Source organism: Ostrea edulis, chromosome 3, assembly GCF_947568905.1.
Source record: "Ostrea edulis chromosome 3, xbOstEdul1.1, whole genome shotgun sequence".
Classification (NCBI taxonomy): domain Eukaryota; kingdom Metazoa; phylum Mollusca; class Bivalvia; order Ostreida; family Ostreidae; genus Ostrea; species Ostrea edulis.
The window spans coordinates 67,684,341-67,708,682 of NC_079166.1; the positions used below are offsets into that span (position 1 = coordinate 67,684,341).

At 34.3% G+C, this 24,342-nt stretch overlaps 1 protein-coding gene across 4 annotated transcripts in view; it reads right to left on the reverse strand.

Annotated features, from left to right (window-relative positions):
- Positions 1-5,729: 5,729 nt before the first annotated feature.
- LOC125673328 (four-jointed box protein 1-like) overlaps positions 5,730-24,342 on the reverse strand; it is a 29,526-nt gene continuing 10,913 nt past the window's right edge. Inside the window, exons 2-4 of one of the 4 annotated variants that reach the window (XM_056158636.1) lie at positions 20,945-22,948; positions 9,575-9,676; positions 5,730-7,774 (exon numbers count right to left, since the gene is read on the reverse strand). In XM_056158636.1, the coding sequence (XP_056014611.1) occupies positions 6,063-7,361 (1,299 nt within the window). In that variant the 5' untranslated portion in view covers positions 7,362-7,774; positions 9,575-9,676; positions 20,945-22,948 and the 3' untranslated portion in view covers positions 5,730-6,062. Of the gene's footprint in view, positions 7,775-9,574; positions 9,677-13,002; positions 13,605-18,702; positions 18,826-20,944; positions 22,949-24,342 lie in introns of those variants that run through there. The other 3 variants (XM_048909866.2, XM_048909865.2, XM_048909867.2) reach the window with 3 other exon arrangements.

Here is a 24,342-nt window from a genome sequence, read left to right on the forward strand (position 1 = left end):
GGACGAACAGACAGACGGACCAACAGACAGATTAATTACTGGGTTTTTTTTTCTGAACTGTTAAAATTAACTAGTGTAACTTTAGAGACACCCTATACCAATACACTTCTAAGTAGACTCCTTATCAAAGTATCACTGCAGTAAATGAAATCATTAATTTCCTTTTATTAGAGAATTAAAATGAACGTATTTAATGTTTTTTGTTGTTGATGTTGAAGTTTGTTTGTAAGATAAATTATCTACATTTCACTACTATGATTATTCAAAATACCAAAGTATTTTTTTTTTTACTAAAATATACAGGGCCGTAAATTAGCCTTCAATTTGGAGGAGGCAGGAAATTAGGCGGGGGTCCGCCCAGGCCCCCAGACGCTGAGCACATTTTGTGCACACTGAACACGTTTCGTGCAAAATCCTTGATTCTAGGGCCTTCTAAGACGTTACTTGACTAACTCATTCTAAAAGAAAGATTTGGAATGCTTTTTAAGGGAGGTATCATGTTCTTAGTTATTGGAAACAACATAAATTCTAATGAACTTTAAATTTTAATTTTTTTTGGCTCAAAAGTTGGAGGAGGCAGCTGCCTCCTCCGCCTCCATGTAATTTACGGCCCTGAGATATCAATATATCAAAGCGTTTTCAAATTACAGGTATCGAAGTTAAGGAGGTTATAATTTTGAAGATCTATTATTGTTTACGACACAGTGGTTTTGTGAGGACAACAACATGCACCAAGAGTATTGTTTCTTACACTCTAGCACACTCTCTATCATTACATATTTGTATAGGATCTATACTATAGTTTGTTATTTCGCATATAGATCTAAATGTCATAAAATCGGGAAGATCTATTCAATGACATTTCAAGTCTACTAAGAGAAGCTTTATGTATGTACCTATCTTATGTTTAAATGATTTGAACTTAATTTTAAAATGTTGATGTTTCATGTGTCCTGATATTAAACAGCTCGTATGATTTTTTATACTTTATTATTCGAAAATTAACTACATCATACACTCAAAACCACTGGAATCTGAGACGAGCACTGTGGTGGTTTTCCTCACTATTGGGCTACAGAGAAGTACAGGACGGACATCAATGTCATTTTCTCCACTGCGTGGGAGAACAAGAAGTGGTTTTTGGACACAGAATTAGTTATCTCCCTCTAATAGGGATCTGAATGATGATTGTCATTTAGACTACAATACAGGTGTGATGTAGAGATGTTGGATCAGCCAGATTAATGCAGGATAATGTCACGTTAACTGTGTAAAGGACAATGTGTAGGGAGGGGCACGTTGCCATTGGTTGAAGCAGTCTTCAAAATGTTTATTAATTATACTTTCATGTTTAAAAAACCATGAATCTGATTGGCAGAGAAACGTTTGATGAAATGCGATGTTTCCTTGTGGAAGTAGAATTCATGTCCACCGGAACTACAATATCTAGCGACAGGAAACATTTCCTAACAACGGTTGCTATTATAAAAATTATCACATGCGTCAAATTGATGCGCGTTTGTCGTAGATTTTAGAACGATAGATGAGGTCTGCTAGTGCGATACGGCGACATGTTGAATGAAATCGATTGATGAAAGAAACAATCGAAAGGGCTGAAATATGGCTGCTGCCCAATCCCATTCACTTATTAGTGAATAAAATATTGTTTAAATTAAACAGAATAAGCGATAATCGACAGTTTGGCAGGTATATTGGTGCAGGCATGCACGTGTAATTATCGCAGAAAATAACATTAATTTTGAATTATTCTTGATGTTCAAATATTTGGTTTATATGTTTACAACAATCTAGATTTTGAAAATCAGTTGAATTCATATGCTTTGTAGTATATATCTAATCAATGAATGAAATTCGGTGTATCAAAACAAATATTGAATGTAATTAAAGGTAAAATTACAAATTTTACTCCTTGAAAACCATTCTCAAACGAGACGCAGCCTCGACTGACATCGGTTTCATAGAGTGAAAATCATGAATATCATGTCGATGTGAAGGGTTACAGTTCATACCCTCATGTATTTCCCAAAATTTATTTTTTATAGTTCCATCCTACTTTAATATTTCAATCGGAATTCCCAAACATTGAATTTATTTTATATATATATATATATATATATATAATTCAATAAAAAAATCAGGAAAATATACAGTTCCAAAATATATTTAAATCACTAGCGCTTTCTGGATTTTAACATCCATCCTCAGGTGAATACAAATACAAATATATTTTGGAACTGTATATTTTCCTGATTTTTTTATTGAATTATTTTGACTGTGTGATATCAACTCTTTCTATTTGGATTATATATATATATATATATATATATATATATATATATATATATATATATATATATATATATATTCTTTATTGCTTAAGACATATGTCTTATCACATCAATGTAGAATATCATGTGCGTGTTGTTCAGATCTGCAGCGCATTCATGAGGAAATGACTATCCTTACGACTTGTAAAGAACATTGAAAATGTAGATATTCAATGTTATCTTCTAACTATATGCGCTGTTTATATAATGTTATAGGCCTTGTTGTGCATGTATATTAACAAAGCATGTGATGTGTATTTCAAAGACATTTTTTTGATACCAGATATTATTCCAGATATGTTATAAAAAGCTTTTGTTTTCTTATACCGAGATTCATTTGATATGACAATTCTGTTTACATTTATGTGATTCTGACCTGCTCGTACAAATGTAAATGTTTTGTTTTTGAGTGAACTAAGAATATAATAAAGTAGAATAAAATACTTATGTTTATTCTTTAATATCTTATGATAGGTATTCAAAATATTTAGACTTTTACTTATTAACTGGCGATGAACTTTAAAAAAAAAAAGTGGTTCATTAATGCACATGCATTACAACATTTGAATATACATGTACATTGTACAGATGTAAATAAAAAAAATATTTTTCATATACATCACTGCTTCTGCAGAAACAAAACAAAATACATAATTAATATATGAATGAAAATTTTAAAACTAGATGATATGAATTTCAAATTTAAACCAGGAGATTTTATACGATAAATAATAAGTTTTAAATAAGCATCACAACTTACTGAAAAAAGCTAAAATACTTTAGTATTGAAAATAAATCGACTTTTTAAAAAAATAAACACACCTTGAGTTTTGAAATATACATCTATGTACTCCCCCACCTAATGGTGGAGGAAGCCAGCCGATTCGAAGTCCTAATGTGATTTGGTCTGGTCGTATTCGCCATCAATAGAAAATAGAGTTAAAATATCTTTTGAAAAACTTTTCATATCCTTTCACTTTTTACGGTAACAAATCATACAGCGTCAATACCTCTCCAAGCGATTACCTAATCCGCAGGCGAACGCTGTCGAGTTTTGTTTGTGCATGTATAACAATCACGAATTTGCACACCAATCTCTGATTGTAAAAGCATGCATTAGAATATATCAAATTCTATCTTATGTTATCATAATTGTGATCTTGAGTGAATAAATAAACGAACGTAAACTTGAGTTGCAGAAAAATTGCGCAACGTTACATGAAGTATATACCCTGTAGATTTCACCACGCAGAGGCACTGCAGTAATTATTAAATGACCTGTGTATATTTCAAACTACATTGTATTGTTTTCTTGAAATAATTCAATTCATCTTTTAGATTTAGAAATACCCGGTGTTATGAAAAAATATTATATATAAAAGAAGCGACCACAATCAATATGTATTTATGATATGATGCTATCTACATTGTAATATTTCTAGATTTAATAACAAACTACATGTATATAAACATACGTGAAAGTTTATCCCTATTTTTCTTTAAAAGTTCAAAAATAAAAGTTGTTTACCTGTTGTCTTGGTTTCTGATTTTCTTCCAAGACTAAGTGTGTCATGTTTTACGGGCCTATCAATACAATAATCTGGAATATTTCTTTAAAAACAGAAAAAAAGTATCCTTTGATGAATCATAGATATTATTTTCATTACGTGGTAGCTGACTTTTGTTTTCTATATAAAATTCATGAAACACAAATATCAAAATACATCTGTGTAAAAATGGGGGGAAAAAATAGAAAGGGAAAAAAATCATCACAAAAACCATACGGAATGTAATGCATGCCATTTGAGTAAGGGTACATATTAAATAACATGCAACTGTTAGTGACCACAAGATCAACATCAATGTCTGCATTTCACAACAATTAAATTATGCATAATTTGGTTTATTTTTAGCCGTACTTCGAATATCAGCTCTCCATCCAGGTGTTAGAGAATTGTGTTTTTATTTTTCCTGACCAACAGACGATAATAGGAACCAGACAACGGAAAATACTCTGTAGTTCAGCGGACGGTCATCCTCACTAAATTCTTATATAAATATATTCAAATATGCATTCCTTTTGTGTCATAAAATTCTGTTTATTAAGCAAGATATCAGTTTACACGAAAACAACCCACCTGTAAAATCAGTCCGAACTGTTCTCCCGTATAAAGAGATTCATGAAAACTAAATTCGTGATGTAGAGTTGTTAGCATACTTTCTGAGAGAGAGAGAGAGAGAGAGAGAGAGAGAGAGAGAGAGAGAGAGCAGCCCCTGGTAGTCTACCTGTGTCGTCCTTAAAGGCTCACGGGGCAAAATGATGAAATTTAATAACTAGAGTCCTTTTTCAGAAAATTCAGAATTTTTTATATACAAATTAATGAAAGGTATTGCTTTTTTAACCAAAACAAATTGTGTTATCTGTGTTTATCACCTTCCTTTGTACATGAATGTATGTATCTAAATTATAGAACTTTTAATTAAAGATAAACAAATACAACATAAATAAATAAATAAATGTTCTAAACATAATTGTACTCTTAGGGTCGTGTTCTTGGCAGACCATATGTAATCTTCCATACTTATAGGCATAAGCATTAAAATACTGGGTATTACAAACTGAACTGAATACATTCTTTTTGTAATACTGATGTAAAATATTTTCCTCATGCAGGACTTACAATCAAAAGTGCAATGTGTATATTAACTCCTTCCAGTCCATTGTCAGGATACTATAGAATTATATCATAAATTTCTAATTCTAATTTCAATATCCTAATACAGAAAAATCTGTAACTGAAAGGATGTCTAATTAAAATAAACATTCTAATTAAAATTCTTATAGCAACTGTAATACCTTTGATTGTGGACAATTATGCAATTAATTTAGCAGACAACATCATATTAATTACATAATAATTTAAGGAGGTATTAAGTCTTATAAATAGGAGTCATCTATCATGTAAATATTGAGTAACGTGTTTCATAACGATTGACTAGTTTCTATGACGACTTTGACAGGGTTAAGATGGCCGCCTCTGTGACACCTTTCTTACACTGAGCGCGGAAGATGTCACTGAACACCGGCTGAATGTTAATGCAGACAAAATCCCTAGTGATTAGCGTCATGTTATAGAAAAGCAAAAATTCAGGCGCATTAAAATACATAATACTGCAGAAGGTGTCGAAACTGCTGATTTAAATCTCCTGAAGAATTAGAGATTTCTTCTTTATCTCATCATCTCTTCTGCTTCAATGAGAAATCTGAAATATGTTTACCGAATTTAACAACTTCGGCGATTAGTTGGGTCGCTGGTTTCACCCCTGTCATGAAAGTAAGACCGATTTCATATACTAAGAACACTAAAAAACTACAAAATGTTCCAAGTTTTCTGGTTTTTTATGATAACGACGAAACGTTTAACAATGATAACCCATGAGTTTAATATGGATGGAACATAGACATTAGAAAATGGTAATATTGCAAAAAATATCATGATTAGCACTTTTAAATATAAGGTGTCCTTTTTGAAAGGCACGTGTGAAATATTCTTGATTGTATGGCAAGATACACATAATTAAAGAATGCTGTGGCAAAAGCACGAAATTCACAGCCAGCCCCAGCTTAATGAATTGCGTTAAATATTTGGTCATAATGCAAGGTTTGAAACCTCCAAATGATCACAAAGAAATTATGAAGTTCCTGACACAATTTTACAAATACTGTTTCTTGCACGTCTGGATTTGGTCAAAAACGTCCGATATCCTTTGCTGTAGAATTTTTGCATTTTTCTGTGGAATACGCGGGATTTGATTGTAAAGTACTTCATTTTGAGAAAGCATTTTATTCAGTTCTTCCCCCACATTTCCGGAATGGTGGAGACGCTCTATGGCACTGGCAGTAGAGTTTCGAAAAACACAGAGAGCATCCAAGAGCTTCCGATGATATGTAGCGTATTTATCCAGTAGTCTATAACCATGGAATAGTCCGGACTCATTGTCCAGAAAAATCAAGCGTCCACTTGAAGTCCTTTCCAGGTTGTGGGCTGGCGAATTCATCATATTAGGATTCCATTGCCTATTGAACATGTTATTGACCACACGGTCTAAATTAGCCGTCAGATAATCAAATATGACTAAATCTGACCATTGCACTAAATCACAGAGATCTTCAGGACTTTTGGAGCTTACCACGTCTATTTTAGGTTGTAACTTTCTCTCTTCCTCGCGAAATTCAAACGGAATGTATGAAGGTTTTAGCCCTTCCACAAACTGTGTAAAGATCACAACTTTATCGTCTGCCCACTTGCTGTTGGCAATTTCACCTGTAACCGTCCTCCATCGGTCATCAATTGAGTTCACTAAGTGTAGGCTAGAGGGAGGTACATTACTAATACCTAAAAGTTTGCTGAGGTAAAAGGAGAAAATCTCTCCTTGTATTTGGTCTGTATTGAGTCTGTATCTAACACAAGCTCGGACTGCATCCTTGAAAGTCGCCAACCGGTTCTGCATCCGTCCACATCCAGTTTCCAGTTTTACGACTTTCACAGTGTCTATTTTATTTTTCCATCTTTGCTGGTCTTCTTCTGTGAATCCGCCTGGACATTTTCGCTCTGTCGCCTCGGACCAGAAGACCCCATCTAACACCTCTGATTGTTTCGCTGATTCACGGTTCCTAATGACGGATTCCAGTGCAGGTGATGAGCCGGAGGAGCCGTCCGATTGCCGTGATCCGCTGTAATCGGTTTGTCCCTGTAAGTAAGAGTTCGTACCATTGTTCTGAGGAAACACTACTCCGTGTGAAGAAGGCTTTACCCGTCTTAATGGATTATCCATCGAGAGCTGTTTTCTTGCCGAGCCCACAGATTCAAAACGAACACCAGTTTTGGGGTCAGTATTTGCGAAATATTCCTCGTGCATAGGAAGAATCACTGGAAGTTGGATCATCATCCCCAAGACGAAGCCGAGAGTGAAAGCAAGCCCTGCCATTATAACAGTGTCGGATTTTCTCATAACACTGTCAACCACTCCGATCTACACATAACCGCCCTGTATAGCTCCAACGTCAGAATCAACTTCAGGAGATCATAGGGTCCAATTATTAGAGTTGTTGACTAATAAGGTCCGCTAAACGAACGGCGATAAGTATGTGCTGATTTAAGCAGATACACCTGTACTATTTAGCACCCCATTACTACCTGTGAAGCCTGCCAGGAATCCTGGAGCGGTCAGGTCCAGTTACACGTCACTGTGTCTCTGGAAAACTAATCCAGGGTTTCAGATCCCCGTGAAGCTGTGATAATCTTCACTACTTTCTGGTCGTCCACCTGTAGATGTGCGACAAACACAGTCTGACGCTGAACGATGCCCGCACTGCTGGGATCCAACGACACCACAGTCCAGGATTTCCCCTTTACTGTCACTTCCTGTAAATATATGTTCATCTACATTTTCTTGATTTTTTCTCCTTAAATCAGAAAAACCTCATAACATTTTCTTCTGTTTACACATCATCCTTTTCCGTTATGCAGTTCCTAACACTCTGGACAAGCATATCATTAAAAACCTTTAATTCCCTTAGTCGAACAAATACACCTTTACCGCGCATGTTCCAGACATTAATCGACCAAGCCCCGCCCACCCGGCATACATCTGGTTATAATGACGGTTTTACTTCGCATTGGAAAACGGGATTCCTGCTGGTAGATGCTATTTACTGACCTTATTCAGTCAAAATTCTTTTTAAGAAAAATTCGATATACAATACAAGGCTCAAGATACTTAAGTCAACCTGGCGGAGCATTACATAATGGTATATCTATTGTTGAACATTCACAACCTTTCTTATATGACACTAAGTCGATTTTATGCTAATATTGAAAAGGCGATGTCAATTATGTTTTAATAATGAAGTTTTTATCACAGAATGAAAGTGATGGGTGTGAATTAATTAATTATATTTTGATATTCCAATGTTCCAACTTGTCAATAGTAATTAATATATTGCATAGAGAGTTCCTAAACTCATTCATCACCCTAAGGCATTTTTCCTTTCATTAAATTTGCCAGATTTATGTCTCATGAAAAGTCTTCAAAAAGCATAGAATTAATTTAAATGTTTGCAATCCATCTTGATTAAATTCTTCCCTCTAAAACTGAACATTAAATAGTTTCTTCTATTTAATATACAAGTGTGCCTACGTAGTATCATAGAAATATTACACTGAAAGTTGTAGGTAGTATACCATTACATAAACGACACTTGAGCCGCATTTGAAATTCAAAATAGCAAAAATTATATATAGATATATGAATTGACTCTTGTTGCGATAAAGACGTATATTTTTATCGCTCCGTGAAAAAAACCTGACGATTTCAATATGCAGTGCCCCTGTATTTACTCAGTCTTTGAAGTTTAGTTTCAGTGTTAGTTTGTCATTGTTTTTAATACATGGATTCTACGTAAATATTCTATCGTCCTGAAGAAGGGAGACACGTTGTCCCGAAAATTGGACATAATATCCATATCGTTCATGTCGTTGATTATATATATATATATATATATATATATATATATATATATATACATATAAATATATATACCCTAAAACCTAGAAGACCAAAAATCTGTTCAACTGTATCATTCTTTGCACAAAGTCAAGTATCCCTCTCCACAATTACAATTTCTAAACTCTTTGAACAGTCGTGATAAGGTGCTTGTGGTCCCATTAAGTGTTTTCTAAACACCCCAGATAAATCAACACAGGACAATTCAAACCGATAAGAAATCAAAACAATCTCGCTATAAGAGCACCCGATGGGAAGTGTTAACCCAGAACAAAAAAATAATAGCTGGAGAAAATGTTTTGAAATGTACAGTGTGTGGGTATGCATCGGGTTGAAATTTTATTATTTTAAAAAAGATCAGAATTCACATTGTAAGTTTTTTGTTTCATCTGATTCGTTAGTTTTAGGGCTAATTTTAGAGAGAGAGAGAGAGAGAGAGAGAGAGAGAGAGAGAGAGAGAGAGAGGTCTATTCGGTACTATTTTTGTGAGAATACTAATATGTGTTGTAAGCAACTGAACATATGCACTTTAATAAATACACGTAAATGTACATTGATGAATTCAGTATCTCCGTGACCAATACAGGTACATGCATTGTATTGCACGACATATTGTTCGACATATACATATTATAAACACACAAATGACTATGATTTACCGGATGTAGTACGTGATCCGCAGAAGTAGGACCTTTATATTCCTCGGAAAGGTCAAGGGTCGATCACTATTTCCCCCTCTAAAGTGAAGCATCCGTTGAGAACTGCAAAACCAAGAATAGACCTCGGTTAATCAAATCGATAAAAACGTCACAAAAGAATTAATAATTATATACTGGACATGTAATTAGCGATCACTCTCCTGGTTAACAAAGGCATTGACCAGACACGGTGGGTGGGCGAACGTGAAAAATAAGTGTGCACAAACGAATGAATGTCAAAATCTAATTGCATCAAATAATGCAATAATTTCTACGGATTAAGGACAAATGTTTCCCCAAAGAATTCAATTAAAATACATAATCAAGTAATATGTCCTGGTCATTGAACCGCGTCCAGAATGATTTATATTTCGTGACAGCCGCTTTATCTAGATGTAGAAGATTAGAATATCAATATATGAAGAAGAAAAAATCATGAGAAGAAAAATATATTAAAAAGATGCATGGAATCAGAAAACTACGTGGACGAGGATGTATTGTACTGAATCACAAATAAATTTGTACATGCACTTTGCAACAAAACCTAGCACTTCACCAATAAATTATAACTTGTTTGATATTTATTGATGCATAACCTCCAAGTTCAGGTTCAATTTATTCTCTCACACCACTTTATAGTACATGAGGTTCTATATACAATATATACAAATAAAGACACTACACAAGGTACACGTGAAAAGAGCAGAATGATTTTGGGTTATTGAAATGAATTATGGAGGACAGACTTAGTAATATAATTTAGATATGAAACTACACAATTTTATCATTGGAGTCAGCAGTTGACGACAACTCAGAAAATTTGTAAAAGTTTGGTTTATGACAATATTTTCTAAACACATTTTTTTTCGCCATTCTTTAAAAATCTGACCCTCAAAGATTTAATGACATTCATCATCTATTTGACCCTAGTTACAAATATGGCAAATTCAATAATGTTTTTGGAATATCACATCATCTTGCAGTCTCGACTGGAGGACGGTAATTTGCAGTTATGAATGTAATAAATATTGTTCTAGCTCTTTTAGGGTAGTACACTTACTAATTTTTCAAATCTAAATTCACTTTTGAAAATACCGTATATCTGACCCTTAGACGACTCGCTGATATTACTTTGCCATTTCTGTGTATATATACTGATCTCTAAGACACGTTGTTCAACAGTAGTTTTTAAACAATTGATATTTACAAAGGCTTGTTGATTCATACGTGGGAATACCCACAAAGATCAAAAATATTTTCAATACACGATAGCACAGTTCACATAAGTTCTGTGATAAAATTGATCATATAAATACATATTTAAAAAAAAATACAAAACACCTTACTCTCTGGAATTAAAAAAGTAGTTCTGCCCACCGAGATATCAGTCTAGATTTTGTATATAATGTTACATAGAAAGAGAAACGACCCGTTTCTCCATAAACCATATAACTTGGGGTACTACATTTTAAATCAAAAATGTATTTTAAAAATATTAAGTGGATACACTCAATAATGCTAACAATTTCAAATTTCCAACACATGTGGTCTGTCAATGAGGTCATGGAGGTGTGATGCACTTATTTACGATCACTGCAGACACATGTAAGAATAAGGTACCAAAGCTGGAGATTTGCGCATTCTAATGCTCCTCTCAACAAAAGCTTAAGGGGAGGAAAGTAATATTTTGCTAATTATCCTGGATCAGTCGTACTTAGATTTGTGGTGTACTGTCTCGTCGTTCCATCCCTGAGGCAGTGATTAAATTTTTGTTGTTGGTTTTTGGCCCTGGTCATATTAAGCATTGGGTGACCGATAGCTACAGTGCGAACAAACAATAGCCATTCTGTCAGGCCTTCATTATAAATTCCCAAGATGCACCACTTGAAATCCTGGGATCACGAGTATTAGACGGACTTCAAATGTCTCCTTTTATGGTAGAAATAATGACAATTTAATGAACCTGTCACAATGGCGTTTCATGCTGACCCTCTACTGACATTAATCCCCGCACGATGAATACCAACCTTTTCAATCTCCGAAACATGAAGAGTTCTTCAATTTACAGGCTTTTCATGGGATATAATAGTATTCGTTACCATCATCAAACGTAGGGGTACAAATCGCACAGAGGACAATACACAGGTATAATAATGACCCGTCAATCTATCCCAGCCTCCTGTGTATCTGACAAGTTCTAGATTTGTAGGAAATTAATTCTTAGTAGGTCAAAAAGGCACAGAAAACCAGATACCTTTACGTCCCTTGCAAATATCAAGAATCTGCAACTAATCGTGAATGCAGGAAAATGTTTTTTAACAGCTACTAAACTGTTTATGTAAATAGGCCCACATTCAAAAGAATTGCTTAAAAGCCAAATAAGATGTAAAAAATAAATTGTACGTACTCTTTTCGCTCCTTAATTTTTGCATCTCAAATTACTCTGCAAAAAGATCGTTTAGTTACCGAGAAAGAATTTTGCAAACTTTGTAGAATCGGACGTTGCGTATCTAGATGTATACTACTTCTTCTATGGATAATACCGTTGGCGATTCAAAGTATGGACCAGAAGCAACGGTGTACATATTTTATCACAGATAGAGATGCGGCTCATATATAGATATACCTTGTTTTCAACTTCATCAAAGCTGCCCTAATTTATCTTTCAATTGATATTGATAAGGAGACAAAGTTTACAATATTGTTATCAAGAAAACACGGGATACAATGGATAAAAGGTTTTCATTGACGTAGCCTATTTTTGACATTTGTAAGGAATTCAATTCCGGTTGTAACTTCGTCAGTTTTGGAATTTTCACGGAGTTTGGGTTCATCTGATATGTCAGATTAACAAGGGTATCGGTTTATCTATGAAAAAAACCTAATTGACCATTGCAGACCAAACAAAAGAGATTTGTTACAATTCTACAACATGGTAGCGTTTTGAACGCAACTCAAGGTCTAAGAGGGTCTTATGACACCTGGCGAATTATTGTAGAACCTGGTCACATCATACACGCCGCGTTTTGCAGGATCTGGATTAAGAACATTTGATCTCAAAGTTCCTTAAAGTTATGCAAATAATGACACAATACGTATTATGATATCAAATTAATAAATGGGGATTACACACTTGATTGTTTAATTTTTGGACGTTGAAGTGGCGTAGTTTTGCACATTACTTATTAAATACAAATCCGGTAATATTCACCATATTTCATTTTCAATATACACATGTATATATCGTTGAAAAACAAGAAGAAAAATATCAATCATATCATCCTATAAAGTACATAGCCTCTATCATAGTTCTACAACAAATTTGGGATTCAGCATTCCACCAAAATTACTAAATATAAAACTTTGCTGTAAGGCAAACTATACTATACCTATGAAACTCCAATCAACTGGAAATCCAATAGAAAATTCAATTCAGTATTTGCAGCTTTTTATCTAACGAAGAAAAAAAAAAGCTACAGTTCCTTCCTAATACCACTGTCACCGTTCACGACAAAGTCTATAAACCATCTGACACCGCAAAATATGGGCATCGTTTAGCACCGAACAAAATGGCAGCCCAAATCGACCAGTAATATCTAATCCCTATTTATTTTGAAACAGTAGCTGCGATCCAAACGGGCAGGGTGTTTTTCGGTTAAATGTTTGGTGTCATGTTTCATTAATGTATAAAGCAAGTCGATGAGGAGGCAAAATGGCTGTCGTGACAAAGCATGGTCGAATGAGACCCGGGTAATGTTTGGTCCCCGTTGAACTCCACCACGGATCAAGAGTCCCCTTGTAATGTCGCCGGCAGGCCGTCTATGCTAAGCGCTAAACGGACGTTTTATGAATATTATTTGCAGAATCCATCCATATCAAATTCTAGAATCCCGACTTAAATCTCCGTTTCTCTATAACCTTTTGGTGGATTTTTAAATCGTGCGACGTTTTATGTGTAGAAGACCCGGGATTGCGAGCGACTGTAACATTTCATTTAATGTAAATTGAATTTAACTTTAATAGTTTATCTATTATAACCTGCCAAGCATCACATGAATATGTGATAGGCATTTTAAAGCTCCGCTGACGGTCTTTGTAAAGACCTTAGTTTTGTATAAAAGAAAATCTGAGCGTGTCGGCCCATTGTCCGCTAAAGTCATACACACTTAAACTAAATTTCCCCATCTCTGTAATAGATAAAATCTAACTAGGGTTTCATGCATATCCATTTTCAAAATTTTATTGCTCATTAAAACTTCAAGAAATGTAAAATGATATAAAATATTTTGAAAAATTTAATTCTCACCGATATAAAATAGCAGTATATTTTTATACAGAGTTTTACTGAGTGTTTATCATTAAAGTTATTTTTCTTTGAGATGACACGTTATTCTTATGGATTTTGAAGGAGACATGTCAAAGCTTTTTCGGACCAAAAAACAAAATCAGAAAATGCATTATGAATTACCACAAGCGTTACTTATTCAAACAATAAAGAAACTAACTGTAGATATGTCTTATATGTCTTGCATTTATGATTTGAATTTCCATAATTCGATTTGATTTCAAGTTTTGAGTACACGGCCATCTTTTGTAATCTCTAAGCAAAATTTCTATCTATTCAACTTCTTACTTCTATTCTTGCATATACATATATATCATTGTAGATTTAAAATGTGACGGGATGATATTTTTCCGCTTGAGTAACTCATAATATTACCCCACACAGTGTAGTTTATGTAAGAGTTTATAATATGTTTTTTTTTTTTAATATTTAACGACCCTTAACATATTGAAATACAAACCCGTAAAATATAGGAGGGTGAAGTTAAATTTTAATGATCGGTAATGGAGAATGGGTTCCTAGTGTAGGTCTAGTTGGACGAAGAACTCATCAGTATCACCTGTCTTCGGGTACCAACCTCGCAAACAAACAGACACACAATCGAGATTTTTGTCATTGTTTGACTGTCGTAATATATACCCTTGGGAGCCAATATGCGTGTTAGGAGAAAGAATAGGCAATCTTCGTATTTCCTAAAAAAAATTTGAAGGGCAAACCTGAAGGAGATAAATAAGACCGACTGGCCTAAAGGTCGTAAAATCCCATTCAGGCTCCAGGATTTCACAATCGTCAATTGCTAGCAGTGCAAGTTTTATGTATTCCACCCCATAAAAATTTACATTTATTTAAAAAGGAGGCGTGGCCCGCATGTTCCTAGATGAAGAGATGCTATGCAATTTTTTCAGATTAAAGTTCCGAAACGTTCGTAAATTCAATACTTTGAAATCATAAAAGCTTCAAAGGTCCTAAAGTCATCTAAGCAAAAAATACTTTTACATGAGGGACATTCACTATACACGGGCGGACCATCAAACACAAATTACCGGTTATCGGATGACCATACAAAACGTTTCACTGGGATCATGAAATTCCAGTCTCGTTTTGGAGTTAGAGACTCTTGTTTCCTTTCAGATACCCTTTGTATTCTACATCTTCAAAATTACATATGTCGCATAGTTTTATTGATATCGCCGATCACATACAAAAACTTTAATGTTCAGTTCTTTTATTTGAAGTTCAAACCTTACATGTTAATGTTTTTGAACATAAAATTACACATAACAAGTGACGTTTTGAAATCTTTGTTTTATTGTTCTATTACTAAATAATCGTACAGTGAAATGTTTGTAGCCGCAATTTCGCATTTTATTACCTAGCTTGGATTTCAATTAACTCTAAATACAAAAGATTTTGTCGACAATGGTTACCCTAAATCAGTTTTCCCATACAAGGAAATACACATTCCCGTATGTGGAAATATACAAAAGCATACTCGATTGCAATGTCCGAATATATGAAACGAAACTTACACCTACAAGTAAAATCTCGTTTATTTCATAGTAAGTTTCGAAGATCCGTGTATATCAGGGTATCCGAGTCTATACTGAAATAAGCAAAACCCTAAAGGTATAAAGGTACGAGACAGAAGTGTGGCAACGAACGATCTTTGGTCTGCTGATAGCACAAAAGCGAAGAATCAAAAAGAAAGCTTAAGAACTTCTACAAATCTTTAAAATGCTTAGGAGAGTCCTAATGGCCTATTAACGACAAGTAGAATCAACGTGATAAGTCGACATATGATGATATCAGTCTATCGGAGTGATAATTTAAGGGGGATTCGGAAACCTCCACAACAAATGTGAGTACCCTAACACTTGGATTAGGGGAATACAAAAATGTATCGCCATGTTTACTTAAGTTATCAAGAAATATCATCAAAGTCGGCTCATTCTTCATCACTGAGATACGGGACTAGAAATCCCAGGTTCTCAGTCCCAAAGAAAGACAACTTAATTTGTTTGTCTCCCCTTAATCCTCGAAAAGTTTTCAGACCTGGGTTTACTTTTAATTCTTAATTCATCACTGATTTGCACTGTTAAGTCTGACAAGACCTGGATTAATATACAATCTTACTTTCCACTTCCTTTAATGGGAAGGTTTCAAAATTGTACTAAAATTGTTATTTCTTCGTCTCATGATTTCTGAACACTTTAAAAGCTCTTTTTTCATGACTGAATTTTGTAGCACATGCAATTATCAACGACGAAATTCACAAGTAGATCTGAAGTTTTGAATACCGGCAGGACACACTTTGACTCCACTCCCCTTGCCAGCCGTAATCGAGGGGCTTTTTATAAATGAGCAATCTAAATTAATATTCTAATCATGTGGTCTTTTGGAAAGTTTGATGAATTGATTGTGACTGGTAATACGAGCACTTATTAAAGCATAATGATGCATTTTATCAGTGAAAGCACCGTCCCACAAAAAAAATATCCCACTGTTTAATTATACCCTGGAAGACAGGTTTGGTGAAAACTATACGAAATTCGAGTTATCGTAAATATGAGTACTTTATTTCATTCATTCGGACGGCAATTCTGATTAAAGTACTTGAGGTAAAATGGTTTTTTATTACTATGAGAATTAACTATGTTTTTAAAAGCCGGAATACTGCTTAATCATTCTGCTGATTGGAAATAAAACACAGAAAATTCAACTTCTGACGAGTCATAGTGACATACTTTTTCTACTTTGTGAGTGTCTGAGCGAGAAAGAGAAAAAAAATGTAATTGGTACATGTAAAAAAAAAAAATAGAAAAGCCGTGGGGATCTTAATTAAGATACATGTAAATAATTTCTTTTAATTTCGTATGAATACCAGCATTACTTCCTTTCAGAGTGTCTAGAGTTGCTCAGATGGGAGGGGCGGAGCCCTTAATTACCAGAAATGTACGAAAATCTGACGTTAGATTTGATTAACCTTCAGTTGAAAAACTGCAATTTCGACTTCAACGTGTCAATTCGCCATGAAAATCAAGAATCTTTAGCAACAATGCAATGTGTTGTGTTACGCCGAATTTGTCTTTTATGGAATGTCTTAAACGATTTTCTATGTAAACACTACTTTCATAAAGAAATGTTTGCAAGACCGATTCGTCGCCAACCCGGGGGTTTTGGCAGCAGAAACTCGGGTGCATGTTTGTCACAAGTATTCTACAAGCGCCCAATTCCTCATCTTAACGCGACGTAATTGCAAACAGTTTGTCACAAATCACCAGTATTTATATGAAAAAGGTTAATAAACGTCTTTTCAGAACAGGGCTTGGTTTTGTGAACAGTTGGTTCCCTGTATTTTCTATACAATCACTACGGAACATTCCCATGGCGCGCTGAATTCTACACAGATGGGACTGACATGGTTTACGCTTGTAAGAATGCATAATTCACCCCCTTAATGAATGCTTTATAACTTGTCAATGTGTGGATGTGGTGTACAGGTTATTGGAAAAGTTAAGTGGATTACCAGAAGTGTTCATCGAAAACTCGTAATCGAATATAACCCAGTTCTGATGTGCGAAATAGCAGCGGGACTTCTAACGGGTTTCATGCATAAAAATATTCAGTATTTCACATTTATCCGATTGATACCAAATATATCAGAAATATTATTCAACTTCAAGAATATCATATTAACAGAAACGTACAAGAGAGACTAACATGATATAAATGGTTATCAATTTCTTATTAATTTCGGTGACATTACATGCATGTGTATATTTATCTGATTCTCACTAAAACACAAAGATGTACTCTGTAACTTATGAATATTTTCCTGTCTATGAAATTAAAGACCCCAGTTTCCTCCAAGTTAAATCTTGCAGGTGTTACATGACAAAAGCATCCATTGATGCCGCAGTGCTGCGTTACTTAGTTACGGGTACATGTAGAACGAGATATCCGGGGTATGATTTCATGTTATCTTATAGAACGTGTTTTGTTGTACATTACAACAAATGTCAACCTGATGAACTCGTTAATTGTGTGAATTAGATATGTCCCTCGGAGATTAATGCAGTATTCACGTATATCTTATAGATGCGTCTCGATGTACACAGTTCAGACACACACATGGTGTCATTCGATTACACCAGTTGTTCATTAGCTAAGTGCAAATACCTGCACATACAAAATGCAGATGCCTTGCTTAAAGCCAAAACGCCGGGAGTGACAGATTCGCCAAAGTACATGTAATTACGATGTACTGCACAGAACACGGGAACATTTCCCCTTCAAAATAGTGTTATTTTACAGTGTATATAGCTTTTCACTGATAAAGTTATCATAAGCCTTTAAAGTATACCTACCAGACACACATATAACATGCTACATTTGTCTCTGCACCTACCAACAGAAAGTGTTGCCGTCTATTGTAAAGTTTGGATTTATGTAAACTCCTGTTATCAATGATAAAGATATTCATATCAAACTTCGTGTTGTAATCTTTTTACTGTCCATTGTAATGTATTTGGAAATAAATTGATATCATTACCTTAAATTGCATACACATAAATTTTCTACAAAGTAAACAGCAGTCACCTACACATTTTATCCACTTCAACTGTCAAAAATCTTAGATCATCGGCATTAAATTCTTATTAGCTACAGTAGAGAATAATATAGCGGAAATACCATCGATCGATTAAGGAGAATTTACCCCTTAAATAGAAGAAAAAAGGCCTACCTTTCTCGACGGGTTCGTGTGAAAAACAATTGTCGTAGAATAAATTAAAAACAAATTAACGCGGTTAAGAATCCTTAGAACTGCACCGCTCACCTGCCGATCAGTCAGTCAGGTGTCCACCCAAGCGTGACGATTTACCTGCCATTAATCTAATCGATTACAACGGTTACTTTGTAGCGACATGCAGACCAGTCTGAGGACGGCAATCTTATCTGGTCTTTAATGTTTTTGTTTTAAATCATATCCTCTACTTTAACAATGCCAACTCGAAGATACCCTCTTTTTTACAAAAGGAACTGCGCTGACAATCGTATTTACTCTGTGAATTGTGTGATGTTTAAACTGCTTGTTTGAGATATCTTACCGTTATTAAAAGTAAATAGACCAACCAAAATTGTCTATTATTGATAAAATCATGCGTTTGTACAAGAAAACAAAAATGCTCCCAAAGAAGTTCATCCATAAATTGTCTTGTATCAGACATATCATCGAATCTCGAGGGTCTATCTTAAATATTTCTCCCTGTATTACGTTTGTAAAATTACACCGATTGACATATTACATCACGTGACCATTTTTAACAGACAGGATTCAGTGTGATAACATTTTTAGGTAGTATGTATCACCAACAGTTACCGAATTCTGTTTTATGGTTGCGTAAAGCAATGTATTGTTAGAGTTCGCTTTCAGTCAAATTGACTAACAAATATAAGTTATAGAAGTATTTTTAACTCATTTTATGTGGACAGCATGCTGTAATGACAAGGCAAATGTATGTACCAAAAATATTGTCATATTTTAAAGAACGTTATTTCTTTAAAAAGCAAATGCTGGTAGACCACTCAAATGGCTTAATCAAACATTAAAATGTTTTGGCGTAAAGAGAATAATGTTAACATTCCCAAGAAATGAAATCGTTTTTTTCTATAGGAGAAAAATGATGCTTGAAACGTTTTCCAAATATCAATAGAAAGTATGTGATTTATATACTAAAAATCAACATTCGAATATTCGGGACTACTTATTTGTATTCGAATGTTCCTCGAAGTCATATTTGAAATATTTTTTTAAATAAAAAGTTATTTTGTACCGTTCTTTTTTATCTTTGTAATTTTAAGGTTCTTTATTCGCTCAAACCACTGATTTGTTACACGGAGTGGCATTGGAAGTTACTCAAGTAAAAATGTAAATTGAAAGTACATGTACCAATTTTCTAATTTCATTTTCATTCATTGTCACAATATTACTTCAGTAAATATTTATCTTGAACTTCCTTAACGTACAAAAACAAACCTGGCATACCCCTCAAGGAAGTTTAGAAGAAAGATTTTAAGCATTACGTCAGTCGTAACGCATCTAGAAAAATTGTTCTATTTCTTGGAAACTTGGATAGTGTTTTCATATCATTTCATTTATCATAAGCTTCAGCGATTGTTAGAGTTTAGCCAGGCCAATGTTGTTCATGTTAACGTTTAATTTACATGTAGCATATTGACCAGAGGGTTAGAAACTGGACTGATAAAAATCAATTTAACCTATTATCCATGCAGGGTTTCAAGTATTTACTATATTAATCGGATATCAATGTAACTTGAAGAAAATTGAAAATAATAGTGATTTTCATATTTCAAAGAGAACTCGAAAAAAGAACACCACACGGATTGAAAATATATTTTGTGTTCAGGTATTGTACTTTTTTCAGTGCGGCGAAACTTGCATCGTACCGATGTCGTTAATGGTTAAAAATAAAATCACATCTAGTAATTCTTTCTGCACATCAAAGGAATTACTTAATCGTTCTTTTGTATTTTCACAAGTTGTATAGTAAATTTAACCTTACAACGAATGCCTTCGTTCGCATAATGACCACACACTTGATGACGTGTTTCCCTGTGCAAAACTTGTCATTCAGTAACGCGCCACTGTCAAGCTCATTTTATAGGTATTGTTTACTTTAATATTATAGAAAAACTTCACATATATGTCTTTTACACAATTATTCTAGAAGAGCAGAACAATTTTTACATTTCTTACCACAAACTGTGGATGTGTTTCTTTCTTCCTTTCTTTCTTTTTTTAAAGGATATAATACATGTACCTTCCGATTTAAAATGTAAAATGCATTGCTAATCTATTACAGATAGAAATTTTGTAACATGGTGTCTAAGACAATTTTATCCGCTGGACATCATGTTCTATACTGTGTACACAATAGCTCATGTACTGCAACGTCTACACTTACAAACTTTCTTCCAATCCTCCATCACAGGGATTGGTAAATGTTACGTTCGTCTGAATGATGGCCACGATCTCAATCATTCAACAAGGTTTCGCTGTGTTGTGTTGCCTCCCCGGATAGGGACAGGGCATACTTCAGGACAGGATCTATGTATTTTAAAATTCTAACAAAATCTAATCAGAAACGCTTCGTACTGTACTGTCCATTAAACCAGGGACAGGAATTATTTAACAAAATACGACTCAGTAACTCCAATTCATCTTAGGATAATCATCTTTTCTCATTTTTTTGTATGTAATTTTCCCATGCAAACAACTCTGTTCTTGAAATTCGACAAAAATGTTTTTGTAAGACATACCTTCACTTTGCGTAAATTTTCTAGAATAACCATTAAACAGTGTCACATATAGATCAGTTGGACCGACTGTGAAGATTGATGTGTGTGTTTGAATTGTTTGGTTTTAGATATACACACATGTTACTTAAAATACTCACAAAGGATACTTTAATTACACACTACAGAGGTGATTGCTCGATATTTCAGTGTGTCAATCCTGGTAACCCCCGACTGGTCAATTATAGCTGACTTTGTTGAAGAAAATAAATGGAATACTCTCTTTATCGCTTAAGACATCTGTCTTATCACATCAGTTACACGAACAATATGTATGCATAAGTACATTAAAATGACATTGTATGGCGGTGTACAAATCAAGCAAGCAACGGAGAATAACTTTTAAACAAGGTTTTCTCGCAACTTAAGTGTAAGACATACATGTAAATATTTCCCCACATTACAAAGTTCGTGTACATCATGAACACTTTTAATTGTACAAATTTGAAAACAGATAGTTTTTGCCAATAATACTTTTTGATATATTTATGAAGAAATTCCTAGGCTAGCCTTTATTTCATTGCCATTCTCTGTTTCTCTGTTCTTTGTTTGTCAGTGTATTGGAAGTTTATTCTACATAAAGTTTATATTTTAACCATGTACAGCAGTGCTCCGTATAATTTGGAATTCATATAACGAGGCCCCTCATCTTCGAAAGAATTAATCCATCATAGATGTGTTGATAACGTATAACTGTAATGTGCAGTTTGAGTAGTGATTATATACTTTGCCCAACATTTTACACCGTTATGACAGTAGGTATTTATCGGCGAAATATCAATAGATCTAGTTGCCTTTAACAGGGTAGAGTAAGAATTTACTCTAGATATGTCTACATTAAATAAAGATTTTCATCCATTTTTATAAGCTGTGTCGAATGTTTTAACTAAAGCAAGTTGCCTTGAGTTTTCCCTCAGGTTAGTTTATCACCATATGCTTAATTGAAAACAAAAAATCCCTACATAATATATATATTTTTATAAGAATCTGTCATTAAGTAATCTTTTATCTAAATCTTATAAAGTAATTTCTATCAAATGCAAAAATGTAAGTAATGTATAATCATTAATGTAGTTATGCGATAGTTTTCTAACAAGACACGAGGAACTTTGACATACGAAATTCAACGATATTTTTTCAACTGAAAATACAAAGGATATTCAGCGCTCTTGATATTTGCGTCACTAGGAGTTTGGATCGTAAATTCACAAAAACAAACTAACAAAAAAAAAAAAAAACCAACCAAAAAAAAAAACCCCCACTTGATAAAAAGTTATTTGAAAAACTGAAGCATTTATGTATCTCTAAAGTTTAACTTTTATTATATGTATCATTGTATGTTTCTTCCAAATATAATTTTAAATTAAGTTTTATAAAAAAAAAATGTCTTTTTAAATGAAAAATATTGCGAGAAAATGAAAATAATTTTTATAAAGTAAATATAAATTAAGTACATGTTCTGTAGCTGATTACAATCACATACGAATTTGAAAACAGAAGACATACGACTTTCCGGTAATACTTCTCAAGACTGTTGAGCGTTAGCCGTTTATGCTGATGTCAACCTCGGACTTCAACGATCATCAAACACAGATAACTGAGCCATGAAACACCTAGTGATAGATAATGAAAGTTGTTTTACACAAAGACGCGAGATTAACAAGGAAGCTACCGCGGATAAGACAGTTGTTTATGTGATTATGTAACAAAACTACAACGACAGGAAGTGTTTCGTAGCTCTTCAACAGCTTTATTTGCACACCTGTACATCGAAAGGAAAAACTTGATGTACACTTTTGGGGTGACAGTGCGATCCCAGTACTGCTATATCTGAAGAACAAAAAAAAAAAAACCCACTCCAACAATCATGAGTCATAAATTTATGCTCTGTACTTGTTCCTAATACACTGTACTATTAAGAAATATTTGGATTAATATCCATCTGAATAATCACGTTGTTCTATTGGAATTTCTACTTGCAACCGGTCACGGTAGATCAGTGGGAGAACAATCGCTTCGTGATCGGGAGACCGTGAGCAAGAGCCTGCTCGTGCCATGACCGCGTCAGACCTAAGACGTAAACATAGGTTGTGACTGCGCTCGGTATTATGAAGTGAGAGTTAGGGGTCGTTCAGATATGACCTTAAAAACGGAGGTCCCGTACCGCTGCAGGCGTTGGCACGTTCAGGAACCCTAGCTCACTGCTATTTCTCTGAGGAATGTTTATGAAGCTATCTTAGGACCAAGAAATGTCTTCAGATATACTTAGGAAGAATCTTAATCCTAAGTGCGTTTTTTGAACGTAACGTTGGAAAATTCCTAAGAATTGTCTTAATCTTAAGACAGCTACTGAGGTAACCGAAGTCGAACTTGGGGAAAAAATGGCAGCGCCCGTGTTGCTATTTGTTCGACGTAATCGTTAAGGGATTTGATAACCCTTTGGATTATCTTGATGACCACTCTATTTCATAGGTATAGACTATCAAGGTCACTCATTCATGACTTGCACATCTTCCATTGCAAGTCATGGTTGCATTGTGGTTTTATGCATCTGGCAGTTTCCAGGCAGTGGTGATGTGCATATCTCAGTCTTAGTGTTTCCAGAATATCATGAGACGCGACTCAGTGTTTTACTGATCAATGTGACGAATACACAAAGTCGTGTCTAATGATTCACATCAATTGGCCAAAATATGCATGAATTTGCAATCATGCCTAACAAATTTGTGATTGCAAATAAAGATATATCGGGTGACTACCCACATTTTTGATAGTAATTAATATTGAATGAGAAGAATGTAAGTTATAAACTGACATGTAACGAAGGATAAGTACCCTCTCCGATTTAAGAAATCAAAGTCTGGGGGAAAGCATGTCTGAAGCAGATTTAACTGATAAAGACCATAAACTTCCTCATCTCTTTCCACGATTTACGAAATAAATATCGCGTTTTCGTGTGTATGTTGCAGGATACATGTAACTTTCGAGGTCGATAATGTTGTTTTGA